Below are 26,823 nucleotides of genomic sequence, written 5' to 3' on the forward strand. Positions count from 1 at the left end.
CATAATGTTTCCAGGTGAATAAATTGGCCTCAGACTTTTCTAATTCTGCCCCATTCTTTTCTCCTGAGGTTCTCAACCAGTTGATCAATCTTGGTTAGTGAACATAACTTTTTTGTCCTTACTGACTTTGATACCATTAAAGCTTTTTGAACCATGTTATAGTTTGTTTTATTCTTGTATGTAGTGCTCAATCTGAGAATTTCCTTTGACCTATCTGTATGTAGGTCTGGTAAATCAATTCCTCTTATACACACTGAGGACCTGCTAGCAGGTGCCCTTATCAAGGACATATTCTGCACAGAGAATCTGAGATTCTTGGTTTACTTTGTACCAACCAACACTTTCTGAACAAGTAAATGGCAACAACTTTGCAATTGCAAAAGATGCAGAACAAGCATGGAAAATGTTGGAAAGCAAAAACAGATTAGCAACAAATAAAAAGTAAAAATGCTTTGATATTTATTTTTGAATAGCACCTTTCTTCAGTTGAGGCTTACGAAAAACAATGCTCATCTTTTCTCACTCCAAAGCCTGACTGACTGTGTTGTCCAATGCTTCCATTTTTATACCTAATTTTCCAACCAGGATTTTAAACATCAAAAAAGTTAAGGTTTATATCATAATTATTGGTATAATTGGTCCGTTACTCTGATTTGTTTGTCTATTTATTACCAGAAGTTAACTACAGTAAAACTCTGATAATCCAACAATCTGACTATTCAGAAATCCCATAGGTTCAGCATTTAGCTCACCAGGTAATATTTGCTGCACTCCCTTCCCATTCAGCGGGATTCCAGTTCCCACTCTCCTTTCCCAATCACTAGATCTTGCTGCCCCTTTCTATTTACCTGCTCCAATGAAAAATGTATTTTAATACCACCTAATATCTAAAAAGAAGTGTATTAGAAATGTGCTGGGGTATTAATAATCTGGAAAATCTGCTAGTCTGGCACCACTAAAGTCCTGAATGTGTCAGATTATCAGAGATTAAGTAGTTTTTTTTTGTAGGTTCATTCAGGCTCAAGAGACTATGGCTGTGCTGTAGAATGGGTTCTCCATCTGCTGTACAGCAGTATCTGCAATGGCTGTACAGGGACACAAGCATTGTATCTGCTGCACTTGAAGGTGGATTTAGTCATGCCTAGGCTTTTTTATTCTAATTCATTTCTCTCTTGCACATTTGGGTTGCTTCTTTCTGCTCCTGTGGAGGCCTTTTTGCAGAGCTTGTGGTTCCACTAACTGTGATCAGCAGCTGGCACTTCCTATGTTGCTTACTGTATATGTATCTCTGTTTATCATTCGCTTTTTATTTGAAAGAAACAAATCAACTTGCATAAGGCAGTGCACCAAATTTCAAATAATTACTGCCTGAAGCTGACATGAATCATGACAAATATTGAGGGCCCAATGCAGCACTTCCTTCCCCCTCTGCACCAAAGTTCCACCCTGATCAAAATCCTACCTTTAACATAATGCTAAAGCTGCAGTCTATCAAAGTTCAATCTGTGCAACTACTCGGTATATTTGGCTGTTGAGAAATGGTAATACATTAGTGTAGAAAGCACAAATCATTAGAAGCACTGCCTTCTATTGTATGTACAGTTATACTTCCTGTGATACCATGCATCTTCGAACACTTGAGATTCATTGGAATTCATGGCCACTTAGGAATTGTCAACAGCCATTACTGCACTGGGTTCTGCTTGAAACCATGCAATTAAGTTTGCATACTTCTACCATCAGTTGGATGTAAATGATGACATGCTATTATTCAAAGGAGAGGAAGGAAGTTTTTCCTGCAGTCTTGGATAAAATTTGTCTTTTAACTGATATCACTAAAATAGCAGAGGAAATATTCACCTTTAGTGAAAAACAGAAAATGCTAGAATTGCTCAGCAGATTAGTCAGCATCTGTGGATAGAGAAGCAGAGATGATGTTTCAGGTCAAAGATGTTTCATTAGCACATTGCTGAGTCCAAGAAAAGAATGGGAGATCAGATGCTCCAGTGTGTCTCCAACTTCCATGTTTCAATATGCAGGAGTGGAAGATAATGATGAGCTGAGTAGCACGGGTTATCACTTGCAGTTCTCTACAGAATCACATGCACATAGTTTCATTGGAACTGTATATCTTTTTCACCATGATCAAGAATACCTTACAGCAAGCCTCAGTTCTAAAGTCCACCTAGCATTTCAGAACAAACAAGTATTTTGTGTTATGTTTACATTTCAGGACATTTTGTGAGATAATACTTACTTGGCCTGAAGGACCAATGCAATTACACCAGCTGCCATTGGAGCTGCACTGGAAGTACCTTTGAAGGTTTTGGTGCATTCATTATCAAGTTCAGTTGTCACCTGTTGAAAACAAAGTAATTGCACATATTGTACCATTAACAGGCTTGGCACTCCAATTAGTTCCCATCCACATATTGCAACAACTTTGAGCACCAAGGAGTTATGAAATATATTAAGAGGTATTTATAATAGCACAATATGAAATATTATGCTAATAAAGCCATAAAAATAATGGAAAATAATGCTTTCTTGTTATTAAATATGAAGCATTACCTCACTCTGACCCTATATAAGGTAGTAATATTGTTTAGCTATTTATAAATCCTGATTGCATATTGGCTTATATTTTTGATTCAAGTGGAGTGAACACAGAAATGTGGTTTTACTTGTATCAAATTTATAACATTTTCTGTTCAAACGTCTTAACATGAGTGGAATCTGCAGATCAAAAATTGCAGAGAAATTAGTAGTTCTCTGGGAAACACATTTCTGCCTTAAATGCATTCTTTGCCATAATTTCTTTTAATAATGTTTCAGTTTCACAAGTAGTACATATATATATATATATACATTAACCTTGCTCATGAACGATTCATCTAACAAAAATGACTGCCCTGCAGTTGTGAGTTTCCTAATGATATCCTGAGAATATAAGGCACTCTATGAATATAATAATTGATAAATGTATATGCATATTGTTGTTGATATGTGTAGTAGTACTTCCAGGCTATGCAAAAGTCTCACTATCAAATATTAATCTATGATAGTAACACATTGCCATACAATGTACTCCTAAATAGTGGTTCATAAGTAGTGAAAATTGCCCTGATAGCTATATGCTTCGAATCTATTTTATCAACAATGTTTTGAAAAGTGAGACTAAATGTCCTAAGGCACTTCACAGGAGTGTTATCACACACATTGTGACAGAGATGGCATTTGGAAAAGACAACAAAGCTTCCTCAAAGCAGTAGATCTTGAAGGAGGAAATAGTGGAAGAGAACATGAGAGGTTTAGGGAGAGAATTCTATGGTCTTAATAGAACCATAGAACACTACAGCATGGAAAACAAGCCATTCGGCCCTTCTAGTCTGTGCCGAAACTTTATTCTGCTAGTCCCATTGACCTGCACCCAGTCCGTAACCCTCCAGCCCTCTCCCATCCATGTATCTATCCAATTTATTCTTAAAACTTAAGAGTGAGACCACATTTACCACGTCAGATGGCAGCTCGTTCCACACTCCCACCACTCTCTGAGTGAAGAAGTTCCCCCTAAATCTTTCCCCTTTCACCCTAAAGCCATGTTCTCTCATACTTATCTCTCCTAATCTAGATGGAAAGAGCCTACTCATATATACTCTGTCTAGACTCCTCATAATTTTGTAAACCTCTATCAAATCTCCCCTCATTTTTCTGTGCTCCAAGGAATAAAGTCCTAACCTGTTCAATCTTTCCCTGTAACTCAACTCCTGAAGACCCGGCAACATTCTAGTAAATCTTCTCTGCACTCTTTCAATCTGACTGATATCCTTCCTATAGTTAGGTGACCAGAACTGCACACAATACTCCAAATTTGGCCTCACCAATGTCTTATACAACCTCACCATAACATCCCAGCTCCAATACTCAATACTTTGATTTATGAATGCCAGTATGCCAAAAGCCGCCTTCACAACCCTGTCTACCTGTGACGCCACTTTCAGGGAATTACGTATCTGAACTCCCAGATCCCTTAGTTCCTCCGCACTCCTCAGTGCCCTACCATTTACTGTGTATGTCCTACCTTGATTTGTCCTTCCAAAATGCAACACCTCACACTTGTCTGCATTAAATTCCATCTGCCATCTTCTGGCCCATTTTTCCAGTTGGTCCAGATCCCTCTACAAGCTTTGAAAGTCTTCCTTGCTGTCCACAATGCCTCCAATCTTAGTGTGATCAGCAAACTTGCTGATCCAATTTACCACATGATCATCTAGATCGTTGATATAGACAACAAACAACAATGGACCCAGCACAGATCTCTGAAGCACTCCACTAGTCACAGGCCTCCAGTCTGAGAAACAGTCATTCACTTCCACTCTGTCTTCTCCCACACAGCCAATTTCGAATCCAGTTTACAACCTCTCCAAGGATACCTAGTGTCTGAACCTTCTGAACTAACCTCCCATGTGGGACCTTGTCAAAGGCCTTACTAAAGTCCATGTAGACAACATCCACAGCCTTTCCTTCATCTACTTTCTTGCTGCTGGTGATGGTCTGATTAATATTGGGAAGTTCAGGACATCAGAATTAGTGGAGCATTGATATCTCAGAAATGTGGGGCTGGAGGAGATCACTGCTGAATAAAGGATGAGGGATTTGAAAGGAAGGATAAGAATTTTAAAGTTAAGTCATTATTTAACTGGGAGCCAGTTTAAGTCAGCGAGTACAGGGGTGATGAATGGATGGGACTAGGTGTGAATTAGGACATGGGCACAGATTTGAGGAGTTTAAGGAGAATGGACTGAGGGATGCCAGCCAGGATTATATTGGAGTCGGCAAGTCTAAAGGTAACAAAGTCAAGAATGAAAGTTTCTGTAGCAGGTGGGCTGAGGAAGAGGTGCTAATGCAGAGGGGAAATTGATCCTTTTAATTATTGTGTGGATATCTGGTTCTAAGTTTACCTCCGGGTCGAACGTAACAACGAGGTTATAAACAGTTTGGTTCAAATGAGAACATTGACCAGAGGAGGCCTGAAAAGCTTTACCAGTGGGATTCTGGAGTACTCAGCATTCAGTTTCTTACTATTTTTGCAGTATATATTAATGAATTAGACTTAAGTGTAGCAGGCATAATAGAGGTTTCTAGATGATATAAAAATGGGCTATATTAGAAAGAGATGCAACAAGGGACTGCAAAATAAGTGGGAGGTTACTGAGAGATGTGGAGGAATTTTGGAGCATATATTCCACAGTCTTAAGAGGTAGCAAACAAGTCAATAAGGTGGTTAAAAGGCACATGAGATACTTTCCTTTTATTAGGTTTTGCATAGAATGTAATTGCAGGGAGGTTATGCTGGAAATGAAAACAACTCTAGATGCATAACATTGCAGGAAAGACATGATTGCACCTGGGAGGCTGCAGAGGAGAGTTACAGGTGTGTTGGCAGCACTACAAAGTTACAGCAATGAGGGAAGATTAGATGGGTTGGAGTATTTCTCTTTGGAAGTGAGGAGGCTGAGGGAAGATCTATCTGAGGTGTACAAAATTATGACATTATAGATAGAAAAAAAATAAGAAAGACCTAATTCCCTTAGAGATGGTGGGTTGAGGGGCAAAAACCAGATGGTGCAGATTTAAAATAATTGATAGAAAGATTAGAGGGGAAATGGGCAAAATTCATTTCACCCAGAGCGTGGTGAATTCAGAATTCACTATTAAAATGTGGAGGAACCATAAATTCTAATCACATTTCATAGGTACTTGAAGTATTTTGACCTATGTGGTTAAGGATCTAGAGCTGGATGATGGGATTAGGCTGGAAGGCTCTTCATCAATCAACAATGGCCTCTTGTGTCTTAAACTGTCCATGATTCTATGATTTATTGCAGGAGATATTCCTCATAAAATTGCCAATTTTGGAGCTTAGCAGAATCCCTAAATAGAAAGCTTATAACATTGTGTCACATGAGGAGATAATTAGGCCCAGGGCACTGCCCAGGAAAACTTCTGCATTGATGTCCTGGGACAGAGATGGCTAACAGTAACCATAATCCCTTCACTATTTAGAATTGTTTAGATATGACCAACAGATAAATTTCCCCATAATCCACATTTACTTCAATTTTGTTGACATTTGAGGTGAAATGCTGCCTCTGCCTCGAGCTCGGTCACTAGTCAACTCTGCAATTCATTCTTTTATCCTGGTTTCAACCAAGATGGCAACAAAATCTGAACCCAAATGGTTCTGGTGAAAACCACTGCAGAGCAGGTTGTGGACGTGACACTTGATAGTGCTATTTATGACACCTTCCAATATTTGCTGATAGTTGAGAATTAGATTGATGTGGCTTTAATCGGATTGCATTGCAATAGCCCTCATTATTTTGAGCATAGGTTTGGCTAGTTGCACAGGTAGTTCTAGGCCACAATTGTTTAACACCACAGTTGGGATTTTGCCTGGGTTCAAAGCTTTGCAGCATCCAATATTTTCAATGATTTTTCTAATAGTGAGCACAATTCCTAAAAGGTCCAGATCAGTGAAATTTGGGAGTTTTTGGAATGATATGCACAAATCATTGAAGTTGGAAGAGCAGGTTGACAAATCAACTTCCCTTGTTAATTGTTTTAATTATCTAGGGTTGTTAATATCTGGGCGTTGATAAATAGCAGATCTTTGATTTGATCTGTTTGGTGTGGGATTGCTAAATTATAGCAGGTATTCGTGTCTTCAGGAGATTAGAAATTACTTCAAAACCAATTAATTACTTTCAAAACACAGGAAAACGTAGCAATAACTTGGTACAAATCAAGGTTCCACAAAAAATATATGCAATAAATGACCAAATAATCTGTTACATTGTTGTTGGTTGAAGGATAACTGTTGTTCAGGATGCAAGGACAACATATTTGTCCCTCCTTGCTGAAAGCTCAGAAGAAAACTACTCATTGCTTCATTCAAAGGATGTGCAAAACTCTAAGTATTGCACTGAAGTTTAAGAGGTGAGAGTGCTGCACCTAAGACAAGTTCCAAGGATAAACCAAGTTAGCTGACAATTTTCCCTGTCCCAGATAGCAGTTCAGTAGATGTTTTTCACTTCGTGGTGTAAGGCATACACTAAACTGATGAGTTAAAACTGGGATTTTCAAACTACCATTCATAAAACCTAATCACTCAAGACTACCCACCTGCAATGCAGTGTTATGAATATAAAAAACTATTAAAATCTAATGGACAAGCATTTCCTGGCAGTGGTGATATGCCTGTACTCAGCAGGTATATGTTTAAACACAGATCTGCCATTTTCAGTAACTTGCCAAGCACCTGCCCAATCCTGAATGGTAAAAACTCATAATTACAATTACATGAGGGGAAAAGCCAGTCAGCTAAGCTATGCCCCATGGCTTAGCTTGGCTATCAAACCTCTCAAACACTGGCATTCAGAAACATAGAAAATGATTCAAAAACAATTAGAAAAAATGACATTAATAAATTTTAAAGAAGAAGAGCTAAAATACTTAAAACAATTCATATTGTTGAACTAACCTAAATTAATTCATAAAGTAAATTACTGTATACTAACCTTGGTTCTTTTTTTTTTGAATGAATGGAAATTCTGCTTCTGCATCAGGGTACACCTGATATAGGCAGATCCCCATGAGAACTACCAAGATCTTCTGAAAAATCTTGCCAGATATATTATCAAGATATTTGGATTTTCAGGTGAAAGCAAACAAACCATATTTGAGAAATAATTTTCTATTTCACTAGCATATAACAAACATATGGTTATTATATTTCTAGTACTCCATTTTTACAATGTTAGACAAACTCACCAAATCTAGTTCATTGGCCAAATTTAAATTAAAAGGTACGTTGCTTGATCCTCCTGTAGGAACTACTGCCATAACTCCTGAACAAGCCTCTGAGTAGAAGGTACTGAGACCCAGGTTACTAACAGCTCCAACTGCCACTGTGTAAATACTATTCACATATCCATCAGCACCGCAATGATCTTCGGCCAAGCCACCATTTCCCGAGGCCCACACAAAAATATTTCCTTTACCATTGCGACCCTGTAAAATTTTAAAAAAAGAAGGAATGGTGTGTTTTCCTAAATTAAATACACTCCTTTTAAGACATTCAGTTATGAATTGTTGCCTGATTTTTTGATTACATAACTTCATTATCTTATGTTTTTGGTGAAAACTTTCCTGGGCACATTAAAAACTAGTCTCAAAATGTGGAGGCACATATATCAATAGCATTAACACTTCAGGTTCTTTCGTTAAATGCAAAGTAATGTATACTCTCTAACTGAAAATAATATTTGTTAAATTCTATAATAGTTTTGATTTGATAAATGAGACGAAGCATTCATAAAAATGGGTGGAAGAAACAGTCATATGTACTTCCAATCATGAAATCTTTGCTTAAAGGGTAAGGAAAGAGCAGGGGATTGCTATTTTTTTTTTCAAAATGTACCTGTCACTGGTAGACTGAGTCCTTCATATAAATTTAATGAATATTTAGCTAATAAAAATATTATTTTTCTTTGGGTGCTAAATTGTAACATGATGTGATGTTAGTGATGGCATTTATTACAGAGAATTGAAAGATACTAATTCATCTTAGGCATTAGCACAAAAACAAGTATTATCACTATTATCACATTGATACGGCCTGCTTGATATCCACTTTCGTGAATTCAATTGTACTGAATAACTGCAGAAATATTATAGGCAGCCAGAATGATAAGCCAAGGTGAATTTCTATCCCCAAAGGTGGTTTATTTTTGTAATATGCAAAAACCACATTACAATAAAAGCTCTTTCTAATTTCCACATATACAAATTTATGATAATACCACCAAATTAAACAGCAGCAACAAAGAATCCGTAGCAGACTTAAAAAATGCAAAATCTATTTTTTAATGAAGCCTCGGGGACTTACAATTAAGGAGAACCATGTGGCTTGCTATACCTTTTCTTTCCTTATCAATAAGAAATATTTCAGTTACAGTATAAGTATTGGCACATATGTTATCTTTGATAGAATTCAGTCACTCCATCAAAAACTCTTTTAGTTCCGAAGTGTTTAACAGCAGATTCACACCAATAATACTTCATCTCACAACGTTAACAGGGGCAATGCTACTACACCTAAACAACCATTGTTTAATTTCAAACTAGGTCAATGTCACTTACATTTATCATTAAATGATCCTTTAAATAAAGCCCATTTTCAATATCTACTCTGAATCTCTTACCTTTTCTGCTCCTTCCTTAAGTGCTTTGGATGTTAGTTTCCTGGGGCCATCAAGTTTCCTTCCATTGTCTCTGGGGCCCCAACAGCAGCTGTAGATATCTATATAGTTGTTCTTGTAGGTGAGGGCTGCAGCTTCTAAGGCATCAGTCACTTTTCCATCCAGGATGCGAATACCTAAATCAGGAATATAACACTTGCAATGATATTGAAATGTGACAGGACATTTAATTTTGCATAACAAATTTCTTTTGATGTATCATTACCAATAGTTAATAATTGCAGTGATATGTGAAACAATAGTTGAGTATTTCCTCAAGTTTGCTCCTGATCATCATTATATATCTTTGAAATCCAGTCACTGTTACCATGTCGTCAATTTGCACACTGCAAGTTCCATCAAACTACAATGCAGTAATGACTAGATAATCAGATACATCATCATGACTGATTGGACCTACCTGCTACAGCATAAGCTCATCAATTTGACAACAACCAATCAAACTTATCTTCCTTGAAACCTTATTCTGTGGTCCCACTGCAAGTTTTGGGCTAGTACCAATTACAAGTATGGGTTATTGTGGTGGTAAATAATATTACCATTGATGGTTTTATCACAGTGTTAAACAAAGTATGTGAGGAAATTGCAGGTGCCTTTGCTACAATCTTTCATTGTTCACTCATTTCAGGAATTGTCTTTTTATATTGAAAATTGTAATGTAACACCAGTAAAGTAACAGTAATGACATGCAGTCACATTGGAAGGACGGGGTTTGTTGTCAATTGGTAAATTGGTTTGTTATTGTCACATGTACCGAGGGTACAGTGAAAAACTTTATTTGCATGCCATCCATACAGATCATTTCATCACATCAGTACATTGAGGTAGTACAGGGAAAAGCAATTACAGAATGCAATATAAAGTGTTGCGGTTATAGATTAAGTACAGTGCAGGCAGACAATAAGGTGCAAGGCCAAGATGACGTACTGTAGATTGTGAGGTCAAGAGTCCATCTTATCATACAAGGAGATGGTTCAATAGTCTTATAACAGTGGGATAGAAGCCTGGTGGTACATGCTTTCAGGCTTTTGTATTTTCTGCCTGATGGGAGGGGACAGAAAAGAGAATGTCTGGGGTCTTTGATTATGCTGGCTACTTTACCGAGGCAGTGGGAAGTGTAGGCAGAATCTATGGAGGGGAGGCTGGTTTACGTGATGTGCTGAGTTGTGTCCACAACTCTCTGCAGCTTCTTGTGGTCTCGAGCAGAACAGTTGCCATCCTAAGCTGTGATGCATCTGGATGGGATGTTAACCATGGTGCATCTATAAAAATTGGTGAGGGTCAATGGGGACATGCCGAATTCCTTTAGCTTCCTGAGGAAGTAGAGGTGCTGGTGTGCTTTCATGGCATCTACATTGTTGGACCAGGACATAAGTATCAGTACCCCATAAATATCAGTGCTGGCAGCCCAACTGCTCATAATATTTAGTAATGACTTGAATAGCAAAATAGATAGTAATTCATACAAATTTGCCAATGCTGCAAAGATCATACAAAGGAATACAAGATGTGTAGGTAGGAACACAAAATTAAAAGGAGACAATCGATGGATTCAGTTCAATACTCCATTATGCTCAATGCTAGTGAATATGTCATTATCCATTAGGACCAAGTCAGGAAAATTCAACTTATTATTTAAATAATGAAAATGTTCAGAAGAATGGAGGTCCAAAAGAAATTTAGGAGCCCATGTATGCAGACCACTAACATGTAGTGATCAGGTGCCAATTAGAAAGACCAATGGAACCTTAGTATTTGTTAATAGAGTTTTGAAATCTAAAGAAGTGGAACGGGAATTATAATTCTGTAATATTTATACAAAATGCCATTTCAGGGACAACGTGTACAGTTCAGAGCATCATGCTCCAGAAAGCATATCTTAGCTTTAGAAGGAGAGTGATGCAGATGTACCAGAATTTTACCAGAACTCTTAAGATTTGATTCTGTGGGCAAAATACATAAAATAAGCCTACTTTCTCACAATATAGAAGATTAGGGGATGATTCAGTTTCATTACTCATCTGAAAAGAATCTCTCAGGTAAATGGAGAGTAACATTAACTGTAGGTGGACAAATATTGAACAAGGGAAGATAACTATAGGGCCAAGCCATTTAGAAGAGAAGCCTAGGGACACTCCTTTATGTAAAGTATGGTAGAAGTGTCCCCATAAAAAGAAAACAATAAATGCAAAGTCAATCGATAACTTAAAATCTAATATCAATAGAAATTTGCAAGCTTGGGGGCTTAAAAGTATCAAGCCTTGGAGGTGGATGATGTAACAGAACAGATCTAATCTCACCATATCATGGAACAATTTATCACAGAGAAAGCTACAGAGAACACCAGTCAAGTTACAACTTTACACAATATAACAGGATAATATTCTCTTTCTGTAAGAATTGTTTGAGCATTGCCTTAATTTGTGAGTGTTTATTGATCCAACCAAACCAATTTCCACCTCACCCATAAAGTGCCAGCTGTAGACTGAGTACATCACCTAATTTAACATTTCATCTTAATTGTTGCATTTTAAATTTAAACAAGATTTCTAATTCAGCAGGGGGAATTGATTTGGTCTCAGCAGGGAACAAAGCATACAGCTTGAACATGTGAACAAAAAAATGTCTGAGAACTGCAAATGTGCTAATGGTAGGCAATAGAATCAGGCAATAATTCCTGTGCTCAGAATATAGTCATGGAAGTTTGACAGAGCAGGACCTCTTCTTGTTGCCACATGCAATTAGACTGTTGAACAGGCCCATTAAGAGAAAAAGTGAATATTTAATACTCCCTACCACGGTGGAAGGAGGTGGCTGTGAGTGGATCTTCCAATAATCTCAAAAGGTCTCTTGTAATGTGAAATAAGACAGGAAAGGTGAGGAATTCTCAAATAATTAACAAGTGAGATAACTGAATCAACTAACCATCACCCTTTGGACTTTATCACAGTTGCATGTCCCCTATCTCAGGACCATTTTATCACAGTTCCATGTCCCTTATCTCAGGGCAATTTTAAATGCCATCACTCACAGCGTGTGTCATATATCCTCTAATGTGTGACAGTTTGCTGGGTCTGAAGCACAGTGGTTCGTCTGCACAGTGGCGCAGCTGGTAGAGCCACTGCCTCACAGCTCCAGAGACCCAGGTGCTGAGGTTCTACCTCTGCCCATTGTTGCGGAGGATAGGTGTGACCCCCCCATTGCTGCGCAAGATCCCGGTCAGTGGACATTGCCGGCACTATCTGTCCTTTGTGGAAGAGTTCTTCCAAGCAAACACCTCGCTTGGCTGGCAGCGAGAAGGGTCCTCGTAGTCAGATCCTTCCTGTACAGGCAAAATTTCATTCCTAACGTATGCTGCCCTCAGGACAGCTGTAGTGGGGAAGAGACAGTCACCCACCTCTTTGCAGACTGTGGATTTGCTAAGAGGGTATGGAGAAGGATGCAAGGGTCCTTGCCTCGGTTCATCGCAAGCAGCTGTATAACAGAGGACTCTCTGATCCAAGGGGCGCATACAGAAACAGACATCAAGTGGTGCTGGAAGGTCATGAACTTGGTGAAAGATGCCCTATGGTCTGCCTGAAACTTGTTGGTCTTCCAGCACAGTGAGATGTCTGTAAGGGAATGTTGTAGACTGGCACAGTCCAGGCTGCAGGAGTACATGCTGAGGGATGCACTGAAGCTCGGTGCAGCTAATGCTAAAGCTCTGTGGGGAAGGACCACAGTCTCGGCTCCTCCTGCTACCTCAGATGGAGGGGTGGAGTCAGGTGGGGAAGCTCCTCAAACACTGAAATGGTGAATCATCCCAGGAGGCCACATGAGTGGTAATGGTGCTATGGTTTTAAAAAAATAAGTTAACACTACTGAATGTATTGACTACAAATGTAGAAAGTTTTGCACTGTTTATTCTCTTGCGTATATATTTTTATTATGAATAAAGTTCATTTTTGCAATATAAAAAAAGACCCAGGTTCAACCTTGATCTCAGGTGCTGTCTGTGTGGTGTTTGCAAGTCCTCCCTGTAACTGCATGAGTTTCCTCCTGGTGCTCTGCTCTCCTCCCATGTCCCAAAGCCTTGTGGATTGGTAGGTTAATTGGCCATTGTAAATTGCCCCTCGTGTACGGAGGTGAGTGGTAGAATCTGGGGGGATTAGAAACCGCGGAGAACAAAACAAAAATGGGGTCACTGTAGGATTAGTGTAAATGGGTGGTTGATAGTCAGTGCGGACTTGGTGAGCCAAACAGCTTGTTTCCGTGCTGTATCCCTCCTTGACACTTTGACTCTATGTTAGTGAATGTGTGGTCCAGAGGCATAAACCAATGATGAGGAAATACAAGTTCAGATTCCATTATGGCAGCAAGGAAATTTAAATTTAATTAAATGAATTTGAAATAAGGAGATGATATATCTTATAATGACAGCGATTGGTGCAAAATTGTTTAGAAGCATATACTGCTGTCCATTCCTGATTGGCCTATATGTGGTTTCAGATCCATAAAGATATGAAAGACTCTTTATAGTCTGCTGAAATGGGCCAGCATTGAATTGTACCAATAGACTACGAACAGGCATAATAAAACTAGATGGATCATCTGGCACTGATTTTGGACAGGACAAAGACACCTCAAGCATTGAAAATTTGTTTTTACTATTATCTTGTACTTGTCAGACCTGGGAGAGCAGAGAAAGGTTAATCACAGCCTAAAATTGTAATTGTGAAGGAATTGTGCCTTTCAGCTGAGATCCAGTATACCATATTACCATTATCAGGGAGTGTTCTATTAGGACAGACACACCTGAGGTAGTGATATCTGGGAGGGAGCAACTTTGTGAGATATCACCCTTGAATTTAGTCCTCATGAAATCTCTTGGCATTCAGTCAAATAAAGGCAATGAACTGAGGGGCTGATAGTTAACTATCCTACTTTCTCAGTTGATAAATCGGTAGTCCTCCATGTTGAACACCACTTGGAGAATACTCTGGGGGAAAAAATAACTTAAAACATACACAAAATGGGGAACATCATTGTTCATTACCAAATGTGACTTAGTAGTATCGCCACTCACTAAGTTAAGTCTTGAAGGAGCTGACAACAAGACTGGGTTATGGCAGGTTTTGAGAGGACTAATACAAGGAATAAACCTATTTGACCTTGTCCTCAAGAATCTGCCTCTGGCAAGTGCATTTGTCAATGGCAATGTTGGTAGGGATGACCTCTGCATAGTCTTTGTAGAGCTGATGTCCTATTCTTCACACTGAGAGTTTCTATCTTAGTATACAGCACTACTACCATGTTAAATGAGAAAGATTCAGATAACATCCAGTAAATCAAATCTGAACATCCACGAACACTGCCAACCACTAACTGCTAGAGAACTGTATTCCACCAGAACACAACTTCACAGCCCAAATCCTAATTCTTCCATGACTATCAAGACTAGATACTGATCTATGCTCAACAAGGAAGGTAGAACAGCATGCCAAGAGCAGCACGAGAGGTACTTAAAAATGAGGTCTCAAGAACTAAATAATACAATTAGCAATATATGAGATCAAGACCCTACAGTTTAACTGTTGTGAATGGTGTTGGAGATTTAAACAAATAGCCAATGGAAGTGATTCCATAAATATCCCCATTCTCGATTAATATTCCTATTTTCACAAAGTGGAAAATTGACTAGCTGTGCTGTATACACAAAATCCAGACCAGCTCATTACCACCCCATCAATCTATTTCCAATCACCAGCTAAGTGAAGGAAGATGTCACCAAAAGTGCTATCAAACAGAATGTACTCAGCAAAACTCTGATACATTTAACCTCTGTCAGTGCAACTGGCTCCAGACCTCATTATGGACATGGTCCAAACATAGAGAAGTAGCTGAATTCCAGACATGAGGCGACATCAAGGGAATTGGGGTCTAGGCAGCCCCGTAAATCTGAAATCAGTGGGGAATCAGGAGTAAAAGCACACTGTATGCATTCATACAAAGGAAATGGTCCCCATCCCCAGACACAATGGCCTTAGCTACCATCCTAGCTCCAATAATCTTCCGCTGCTTCATCAATGACCTGTCCTTCACTGTAAGATTAGATGTGGGGATGTTTTCTGATTATTGCATGACGTTCCGTTCCACTTGTTTCTCTTCCTCTGGTTAACTAGTTCATGTCCGCACATGGCAAGATTTGGAAAACATTCAAGGACATGCCAATAATTGACAAGCAATATCATCAAAAAAAGAGTCTACCACCTCTTGATATGGCACTACAATAACTGAATTACTCATAATCAATATTCTAGTAGACATAATTCACAAGAAACTTACTGGACCAGTGTATGCTGGAACAAGTGAAAGGTTACACACTTTCCCATGAGTAATACACCTCCTAACTCTCCAAATCTTTTCCATTTGCCACCGGACCTAGTCAGGTATGTGATGGAATACTCTCCACTTACCAAGGCTGTTGCAGCTCCAGTAACACCCAGAAAGCTCAACACCATCCTGAACAAAGCAGCCCACTTAATTGATATCCCATCCACTACTCTAAATATTCTGTCTTACTGGTGGCTTGAGACTACAGTGTATACCATTTACAAGATGCGCTTCTGCAACTTAAAGGCTTTCTTCAACAGCACTTCCTGGATCGATGATCACTACCACCTACCATTACGTGGACAACAAATGTAAGGCCTGAGTTCCCCCTCAGCATGCACACATCCTGATAATAATATATATATTGTTGCTGGGTCAAAGCCTTTGCTCCTTAAATGACAGCACTGCAGCAGTATCTTCAAAAAATGGCTAGCAACATTTCAAATCAACTTACCACCAGCTTCACCGGGGCTATTTGGAATGGACAATAACTACTAACCATGAAAGCAATGCTCATATATGATGAAAGTTTACAATAAAACCAGTGAAGTCTCACATCTTAGGTCCTTACTCCTTTATATGTGCTGTTACTAATATGTAATCCTGAAAGCTGTCAACTACAGAATCTGGGACTGTAGCAGCTAATTAACACCACGGATTCCTCCTGCAGGAGAAGATAACACACTATGCCAAGGAATGTCAGACCACTGTTGGGAGGACATGGTGTCATTCAACTTTTAACAGTACATGTAAAGGAAGCAATCGTAATGATTAGTATTAACCATGCCTGACAGCAGGACATGAAGATATGGAGGCCTTTACTCTTTCTATGGGCTTGCAAGAATATAATCCTTTTCTCTCCTCATAAGCATTCCACAAAACAGCAGCTCAAGCAGATCAAAATTAAGAGTATGATTGTTTCCTCCAGAGGCTGTATGCCAGCACATAGTGGCTTCAAATTACAGATGGCCATTGACTCACCCCATCCTTCCCCCTGCTCCAACTGCTCTACAATACAATGACACTGACTCACGGGAGTACAGGAAGTGCACATGAGATACTGACAGATGGGAAAACACAGGGGATATGAGAATTAAATGATGGAGAAATTAATATGGAACTTGATATGCAAACAGAATTACAAAAAAAAAGTCAGCCTTGGGCTGAAGAGCAAACCATCATGAAGAGGCTTCTGAAACAGAACTCAGTAAAAGTCTGAAAAATACACCTGTAATCCAACATCTTTTTGCAGGGGTAGACCTATGTGGTCTGAGTCTCATTTGGTTTCCCTTCTCTCTTATTCCTCCTAATTTTATTGCAGAATAAGTGAGGGTAGATTCCTATTGGAAAGTCTATTGTGCGACCACACTTGCCACAGAAGAACAGCCACAAGAAGCTTGGGAAGATGGCATTACCGGCATTTATGTTATTTTTTTCAAAAATTTTACCCATATTCTGCTGGAATTATGATGAATAGGAAAAAAATGCTCTGATATTACCCACTTGGTGCATTTAATCATAGGTAGTAGCTTTAGTAAAGGTCACAAATTAAAGGCACATAACCTTTGAATCAATTTGGATAAAGTGAGAAAGTGGGACAAAGTTTACAGTGTTTGCAGGATTAGGTGGCAGCAGACGGATATCAGCATCATTTACCATCAGGTTGACCTGCAGAGTAAAGGAAGGAAGTTCACTGTAAGCAGAGAAGAAAGGAAAGATAGCCAATACCTATGGCTTGCTACTTAGCACACTTGTAACCCTCCCTCTTCCCCCTACCCCAGCACCATGAGCGGGGATGAGGAGACATGTGAGGGAGTATTGCATTACGTACACGATGGGAGAAAACAGGGAATAACATGGGGAGGTGTTGGGAGGCCAGCAACAAATATTGATTGTGCATGTGCAATCAGAAGAAAGTGAAGTGAAGTACATGCAGTGATTGCAGCAGGGATACATTTGGAAGGTTTTGTAGTGCTGGGCCTAAAGTTTGAAGGTGTAGAGAGTGAAGTATTTGGTAGCCCCAGTGAAGTCTTTGAATATTTTGCTCCCAGGAGTAGTACTGCTTGCCTTGACATTGGCAGCTACTAGGTACTAGCAATGCAATGTCCAACAGTGGGAATGAAGTTCTCTTTTTAATTGATCAACAACCACTTTCACTGCACCAAATCTACAGAGTCGTCTCCTCTGTTGAAAAGCCAGGTACAGTATGCTCTACGTAAAAGTGCACCACTCCTGCAGGATGCATTGAAATAGACTCCTTGCAAGCTCCCATTGGAAGAGCCAGCCATTGATAGTACAAGCCCTGATAGTTGTGAGCTTTAGAATGAGGTATGACCACAAATGTGGTTTCTAGCTCCCGCAAGCACACTCAACCTCCCCAATATACATAATGAGTGCAGCATTAAAATAGCTGCATTGCTGTTAATTTCAGGAAGGGTAAAGGCATTGCGGATCTGCGCTCCTACTTATTAGTGAATGCACCACAAACCACTCATCGCACCACAAACCACTCATCGCACCACTGCTGCCCTCCACCTGCTCCTCCAAAGCAACTTTACACAAGATGATGATGGGATCTCCTTCCTTCCCTCTGCATCTATATTATAACAGCACTGTTTTGTGTTAAAATTCAGCACTAAGAAACATTTAAGCATTTGAGCATCACAGTGTTGACCAGATCTCCTTTCATGAGACAGCAATGAGAACTAAAATGATATATGGCATGGTGCAAGGCCTAACATAGACGCACTTTGGAGTTCATTACTGTCATTGAATTTCTTTACTTTCCATGTTATAGCCTGTTTCATGGTCCTTAATAAAGGAAACAAACCTGATTTAAAAAATGTAAGTGACAGTTGCATCATCAACAGGAATAACAGTGACACAGAAAGGCAATTAAAGTTGAAAATGCATGTTCAGGAGTGTAGCAGGAGTCTTACAACAGAGTGACAGCCAATCACAGCAATACTATTGTTTCACTCCAAGTCTAATGTGTTTATAATGCCAAAGCCAATATCTTGCAGTGCATCCCATTTGTGCTAGAAATGCTGAAGAACAAATTTTATATTTAGAAAGTTGCTGACAAAAAATTTTATTAAAATCAAAAGAAAATGGCAAGGTACCTGTGCTACATAATCAAAATGGCATCTCTCTGATCTGTTTGCATCAAGAAGTGTACTTGCATATGATTTTCAGTTGCCCACTATGCCAGTCAACAAAGTTACAATCTTAACAAAAATAAGGCAATGGCACAAAAATAGTGATATTAAACAATATTCAGATTTTCCTTGCCACTAATGTCTGATCGATTACCTCCAATGTTTGCATTATATGCAATGCCAACTCCACAGAAGCTGTTGTTGGCTTCCATTGCTACTTCTCCAGCACATTTTGTTCCATGGCTTGGAAAAACAAAATGAAAAACACAAAGGTAGAGTCTGTGTAACATACATGTGATATAAATCAGGGACTACACAGCAACAAGCCTAAACATCTTCACACTTGATTCAGAAATATATGAATTCACTTTATATTGTCCCATTGGTCTTTCATGTGGAAGTATCATGTTTACCTGCAGCTGGAGCCACCATCCGCTTGATGTCTTGGATGGATCGGAATTTCCTAAGTGTCCTTTGAAATGTAGAAGTCTGCCGAAGGTCAAAATGCTGATGCAGCAGACCTTTTGCTCTGTTGCTAGATTCACCATTGAACCCAGCAGCAGAGCGCTGACTTGCTGAAGAGAGGGTGTGCATGCACTGCATCTGATCCTTGGCTTTACACCAGGAGCAGCAAATGAATCATTTTTAATTATTTGTTCATATTTTAATGTTTTCTAAATTATATATGTATTTAATTTTTTAATTACATTTTCTTTATTAATTTTTAAATGCCTCTGATTCTCTATTGAACTGTAAGGTTATTCCAGGGGCATGATTTGCAGGTTGGAGCCTGTTCCACCACCCCACACCCTCCCACCACCTCCACACGCACAGACACCAGACCCCCCTCAGATGTAAAGGGTCGCACAAACCAAATGTGAGAGAGGGTGGGCAAGGGTAGCGGGTGGTGAATGGGGACAATAGGCCAGTTCCAGTACAATCTGGCTCATTATCATCAATGCAGTGGGTGTTCTCTGTGTGGAGTTTGCACGTTCTCCCTATGACTGTTTAGGTTTCTTTGGGTCGCTGCTGTAAATAGCTCCTAGGGTGCGGGTAAGTCCATAAATCTGGGGGAAGCTGATGAGAATGTGGGGAGAATAAAAATGGGATGAGAGAAACATTAGTGTAAATGGGTGGTCATCATGGACTCAGTGGGCTGAAGGGCCTCTTTCCCTGCTCTTCCCTATGACTATACTCTGATTCAGTCTGAACTATCAACATTTTTTCAAACTGAAAAACATCTACTTAATGTTTGATTGAAACGTTTTATCTGCAGTGCATTACCTCATTCCTTCATTCACAAGTGAAAATGGAGCTTGTCATATTTATTTTATTTGGAAGATGGAAAAGTGGGAGGGTGTCAAAATGAATCCTGGGGTAATAAAGATGTGGGCTGAAGGCAGGTGGCCAAGAAAAATGTAGGGCACAAATGCATGGTATTTCAGAGGTAAACAGAGAAATATATCAGCAGCAGATCGGATGTAGAAAATGGTTGAGCTTGAGATTTATACTTTGCCAAAGTTCTTCACAAAGTAATAACGGGCAGCCAGGAAGAAGGCTGAAATGTGTGTAGGTGTTTACAGAAGCCAATGTAGGCTGCCTTTGCCTTTGGTGATATTTAGTTTTTGTTCCATTAAATTAAAACTAAACTAAATGTCACTGATGACAGCAATTGCCAGTTGGGGTAACGTCCAATAAGCCAAACGTGTGCAAGTCCCCGGCACCAAATTCACTGCATTAATCAGCTGCACATTTCAGAAAATGTCAACAAATTTTAAAAAAAAGTTCATAGGGGATAAACTGGACACTCTGGTATCTGTATTCTGGGTCATGATCTGCAATAAGGTCATGGTTGTTTGACCAAGTCCAGATTGTAAACAAAATCTGACCTTATTATAAAGACTTCAGCATCCAGTTACTTGTCACAAAGCTCAGCTGCCTTCATGCATAATCTACAGGGCCATTTTGTGAATGGGGCCAGTTGAAGCAAGCTGGTGCTAGCTGAAGCCACGCATGCACATTTTAAAGGACATCTGCTGTGTGAATCTTATTGGCAAGGTCAGCATTTAATGTTTATCCTTAATTACCTTTTCAAATTTAATGGTGATCTGCTTTCTTGGACCACTGCAGTCTATGTGGTGAAGGTGTTCTCAATGCTGTTAAATGAGTAATTCCAGGATTTTGACTTAACAATGATAAGAAATGCCAATTTTCTTTTCAAATCAGGATGGGTTGTGACTTGATAGGAGCTTACAGGTGATGCTGTTCACAGACACCTGCTCTTCTTCTCCTTCTAGTTGACAGTAATTGTAGCTTGGGAGGTGCTGTCAAAGAAACCCTGATGAGTTGCTGCAGAGCATCTGATAGGCCAACAAGGTTGCTTTGTCACAAATGTTAAATTTCAAGATTAGAGTGTTGTTTGAGTTTTACTCTTCCGTGCAGATGGTGAGTACTTTGTCAACATTTTGCTTTGTGCTTTGTAGAGAGTGGAAAAGTTTTGCAGAGGCTTGAGGTAAGTCACTCACTGCAAAACTTCCAACCTCTGACTTGCTCTTATAGCCACAGTATATACGTGCCTCATCCAATTAAATTTCTGGTGACGATAAGGACGTTAATCTGGAGGGATGTAATGATGGTAATATCGTAGAGAAGACTACATCACACGCATTGAATGTAATAGATGAGATTGGAGGAGGTGCATGTGAATCTCTGCCTCACCTGGAAGGGCATTTAGGTCTTGGATGGTGGTGAGGGAGGAGGTGAAGGGACAAATGTTGAATTTCCTACTATCTCAGGAGAAAGTGCCAGGGGATGGGGAGGGGTGGAAAGGGAAGGGATGAGCAGACCAGGGAGTCTTGGAGAGACTGGTCCCTGCATAAAGCAGAAGGGGGGAGAAAGGGTAAGATGTGATTGGTGGTGGGATCTCCTTGGAGCTGGCGGAAATGATGAAGGATATCCCGGATGCAGAAACTAGCGGGGTGAAAGGTGAGGACTATGGGAACTCTATCCCTGTTCTACCTAGTGAGGTGGGTGTGAAATCAGTCTCTTGTGTCTCTGTGTTCTGTCACACTCCTGACATTCTTCAGAGATGGCAGGAATACATTAGAACAACAGGAATTGAGTCATTCACCACAGAATACCCAGCTTCTGATTTCTCTTGTAACCACAGTACATATGAGATTGTTTCAGTTATTTTTCTGGTCAATGGTAATTTCCAGCATGTTGATGTTAGAGGGTCCTTCGAAGGTGATGCTATAAAATGTCAAGGGCTGAGGTTAGTCTCTGTTGTTGGAGTTGGTCATTATCCAATGTTATGTGTAGCTAATGTTAGATGTCGCTTACTATCTCATGTCTAAATGCTGGCTGGGTTTTGTGCATACTGGCAAGGAGTGCTTCATTATCTGAGAAGCAGTAGTTCAGTGAAGAACAACGCTATCACAGTCTCTCCCTGTCAGAATGCTCAGAAAGGGATCCCAACCTCCACCCTTTCCCTTGATTCTCTTCCAGCTCCACAGATGATGGGCAATGCTGAGCATGTGTGACTTCCAGGTAGAGCAGTATGCAGTGATTGATAATTAATTATGAGAACCCCTCTGAAACATACTGCAATGTGCCTCTATAGCAGTCCAGGCAGCAGAACCTTTACTGGAAGCTTCACTGACTGTCTGTTCAACTATGTCGTAGGTAGCAACACATCTCTCATTGTAGAAATGAGTTCCTTTTTTGATTTGGGTCCACAGTGGAATCAGGAGCAAGGTGGACAGAGGAAAGCCCTTGTCCAGAAGTGATAGAGGGCAGAGCAGGCTGGTGCAAAGTGAAGGTACTGTGAGGGCCCCCTGACTATTTGGCATTATTCATCAAGATTTTGTGCATATAGTTGCAGACCAGCTAAATGTTCGGCAAGAGAAATCCTTTGTGGTTCTGGCACAACTCTGCTTTTTCACATGGAATCATCAAGCTGATGTTGAAGCTCTCATTTGCTTTGTATCACTGGGAATACTGCAGTCCTGGTGAATCCACATGCTGTCTGCTGCTTCCTGCTCCAGGTGAAGGCAATAAATTTGCTTCATCTATCTACCTGATGCAGTGATATGCCACAAACATAGATATGCTGCTGGTGTCACCAGAAGCAGCCAGGGGAAAAAAAAAAGGAAAAAAAGAAAATCATGGCCACAATCACCTTAACTGCCCCTAGAAAAGTAGTCTTGCATAGCTCAGTGGCTACAGCCATGGCAGTATCATGTGGCATGTCTTAGTTTGAAGTAGAGCCTCAACACTCCCTACACAGAGAACATAGGCATATGATCCCACTGATTTCAATGGGATTTCCTTCTGATAGATAAGTACGCCAAGGGGAAATCTAAGTCTTCTCAATTATTTTGCTTTAGTTTAATGTTTTTAAATGCTTTTATGTGCTTTTAATTGATTATTTTATCTTTTAAAGCAATTTATTTTTTAAAAAATAATTTATTTTAATTTTAACAGATCTTAAATGCCTCTGAATGTTAGAGGTATCTGTAAACTGTTAACATCAATGACAGTTGTAACAGAAGACAAAACCCAATCCCCCTCAAGGAGCATTGAGGGGCAGGACCTTTGCACTGCACTATCCAAAGCCAAGTTGCTGAATGGACCTTTGCATCTGACTCAAGGATGTGGGAGAGATTGCCCCTGGTGTGTATGGGCAGTGGGCCTGGTCCAGCAAGATCTGTGCCTTAGAACACAAGGAATACCTTTCCCTGTTGTACTATCCTATGTGCCTACAGCTGAGAAATCTACATGTCTTATATGCTGCATCTATTTTGAGTTTGTGCTATGAATCCACTTTCTATTCTTATCCATACATATCAGTAAGTTTGCAACTGTTTTCCTTCCATTAATAAATATAATAACTGCTAAGTCCTTTGCACTATTCTGCTAAAATGCATTTTTTTCTTCAAGATAGATTCTAAAGATATAATTTGATCCGAATAAATTAGTTGAAATATTTACCCATTAAAGTGACCTGCATTATTTGGAACTGGATCATGTTGAGGATCAAAGAGGTCATTGAAATCAAAGCTGGCATTAGGATCCTGTGAAAATAAAATAGTGAATGTGGTACATCTGTATGCAGATACATAAATAAGTCATGTATGTGAATGACTAAGGTATCATCATATGTGTGCTGTCAGTAGCAATAACGTGAACACCCACATTTTGAAACTCCTTATAGTTTCTAAAGATTGTTGTACTTACTAGCATCGTAACTCTGATTCATTGATCACTACTATAAGTGGCAATGTTTAGTTAAAAAACAGGCACATATTGAATCCAGAGACAGAGATTTCAGAAATTCCTCAAATCACCTGATAAGCAATGCCGATCAATGGCACTGACCAAAGGACCTCAGCGCTCTGTGGATATGAAGAGAAGGTAGCTCGGGGCCTACATTTTTCAGGTTACACTGCTAGACGGTACATTTATGCGGACAGTAGCAACTGAGGGAAATAAAGACAATGGTGGTTTGTGGCACAGAGGGAAATGCTGAACAGAAGAATTAAACACACAAAAGTGAGCATGGGTGAGAAAGCTTAAGTGGAGCAACATTGCTGTTAAGACAGTAAATGGGACAAAATATCAGCTCAAGCACAGCAGGCTATAAAGGAGGGCGAGGAATGTGCAGTGAAGTATGGGTGTCCTTCACAGCATAGTTGGAAAGGATGGAAACGTTCTTTATGGTTAATAATTTTCTGAAAGCAGGACATCATTTTGAAAATGTGCGGACACTGAACACTGCTATAACAGAAAGTGAGAAGGTTATTCTATTGATGGAAATTGAGGAAAAAAGAAATTGAAACACATGAAGTCCCAAAAGGTTTTGATAGGGTGGATGTGGAAAGGATGTTTCCTCTTGTTGAAGAATGTAAAATTAGGAGTCACCATTCAAAGTTAAGGGGTTGTCCATTTAAGACAGATATGATGAAAAAATTCTCTCAGAGATTCAGGAGTCTTTGGAACTGTCTTCCTCAGAGATCCATGGAGAAAGAGTCTTTGAATATTTTAATGCAGAATTAAGAAGAAATTTGATACCAAGGAAGTGAAAGCTTAGCACAGGTAGATGATAACACAGAGTTGAGATTACAGTCAGATCAGACACAACCTTGTTAATTGGTGGAGCAGCTGAGCCCAAGTGGCTCACTCCTTCTCCTAATTTGTGTGTTTGTGTGAAGATTGGCTTTGAGACCTATCGTATTTCTACCAGTCTGGTAGTCTGACAGAAAGCCAAAGATGTTTCATTCACTGAAGTAGTTCAGAAATTGCTGCCATATTTCAATCTACAGCAAAGAGTTACAAATTTGGCATAAAGAGTGTAAGAACAGGAAAACAGTCAATGGCTATTTTGTTGCATTAAAAGATTTATCCAAATATTACAACTTGGTGAATTCAGAATGAAACCTTGGCCAAAAGAAAACACACAGAGAGGGAGTCCGCATAACATTAGAGCAGATTCCAATAGAGCAGAGCTAGACTTGCTAGGATCAATGCTATTAGTGGAAATGAGAAAAGCAGCACTATTTCAAAATAATATTACTAATGTGATCAGCTGTAGAAATGAATATTGACGCAGCAATGGATTGTATCAACATGGGTAGAAATGCCTATAACAGGAACTTCGGACATCTACCATAGACAGAAAGTATAGTTAGTCTCACTTGGCTGAAGTACTGAAGGTACCAGGATAGACAACTGTGCTACAATGACCAACAAATAGGGCAGGCACGGTAGTGTAGTGCTTAGCATAACGTTATTACAGTGCCAGCGACCCGGGTTCAATTCCGGTCACTGTCTGTAAGGAGTTTGTACGTTCTCCCTGTGTCTGTGTGGGTTTCCTCTGGGTGCTCCAGTTTCCTCCCAAATTCCAAAAGACGTACGGGTTAGGAAGTTGTGGGCATGCTGTGTTGGCGCCGGAAACATGACGACACTTGCGGGCTGCCCCCAGAACACTCGACGCAAAAGGTGCATTTCACTGTGTGTTTCGATGTACATGTGACTAATAAAGATATCTTAAGTAGAGTTGTTCACTACACAGTAGCTGAATACAAAGAGCAAATGGGCAATTACAGGGCAAGGATCTGCAAAGAAAACTGAAGATCAAGTAGGTTGAACCTGCCCACTGGGGATGTCTCTGTGTAGTTTTCTCAATCTTCCCATGACCACATGGGTTTCCTCCAAGTGCTTTGATTTCCTCCCATATCCCAAAAATGCAGTGGTTGGTAGGCTAATTGACCATAGTAAATTTCCCCTATATGTAAGTAAATAGTAGAATCTGGGGGAGGAGGGGGAATGGAAAGGTTGATGGGAATCTGGGGAGAATAAAATGGATAAGATTAGTGTAAAATGGGTACTTGATGGTCAGTGTTGACTGGCTGGGATGAAGAGCCTGTTTCTGCACTATATCTCTCTATAACTCCATATGTCCTTTTGAATATTGTGAAATCTAGATTAGAGACACAAATATTGCCTAGTCAAAACCAACATTGTCTCTGCAAAATTTTCCAAATTCATTGGAAGTACAAGACCCAATGCCAGTGTCCTCTCCCAGGCCAACATCCCCAGTATTGAAGGCCTAGTTAGACTCAGTTGACTAAAATGTCACTTGCATGCCCAGCACCAAACTCCCAATACAGACATTCTTTCCCAAGTCCCCTCATGGGAAGAGACAGAGGAAAAGTTTCAAGGATGTACTCAAGGCCTCCTTGACGAAATGCAACATCATGACTGACTGTTGGGAATCCCTGGTTCCTGATCACTCAAAGTGGAGAAGCAACATTTAGGATTGTATTTAGAAGCTTGAGCTGTGCATTGGGAGCACACAGAGGCCTTGCATAAACAGTAGAATGAACCTCACAAATTACCTGCCCACATAACCTGTCAGTTACCAGTTGCTTATGTGTGAACCCACAGAGTTAGACTGGAAGCATGGCATC

The 26,823-nt window shown here is 39.8% G+C and overlaps 1 protein-coding gene across 2 annotated transcripts in view; it reads right to left on the bottom strand.

The window, feature by feature from the left end:
• Positions 1-26,823, bottom strand: part of LOC127575884 (PC3-like endoprotease variant B) — a 591,287-nt gene that overhangs the window by 202,500 nt on the left and 361,964 nt on the right. For both annotated transcript variants that reach the window (XM_052026095.1, XM_052026094.1), the window contains exons 8-12: positions 23,846-23,928; positions 19,008-19,096; positions 9,267-9,439; positions 7,834-8,073; positions 2,258-2,358 (exon numbers count right to left, since the gene is read on the bottom strand). In XM_052026095.1, coding sequence (XP_051882055.1) covers positions 2,258-2,358; positions 7,834-8,073; positions 9,267-9,439; positions 19,008-19,096; positions 23,846-23,928 — 686 coding nt within the window. The remainder of the gene's footprint in view (positions 1-2,257; positions 2,359-7,833; positions 8,074-9,266; positions 9,440-19,007; positions 19,097-23,845; positions 23,929-26,823) is intronic.

This window comes from Pristis pectinata, chromosome 11, assembly GCF_009764475.1.
Source record: "Pristis pectinata isolate sPriPec2 chromosome 11, sPriPec2.1.pri, whole genome shotgun sequence".
NCBI classification, from domain to species: Eukaryota; Metazoa; Chordata; class Chondrichthyes; order Rhinopristiformes; family Pristidae; genus Pristis; species Pristis pectinata.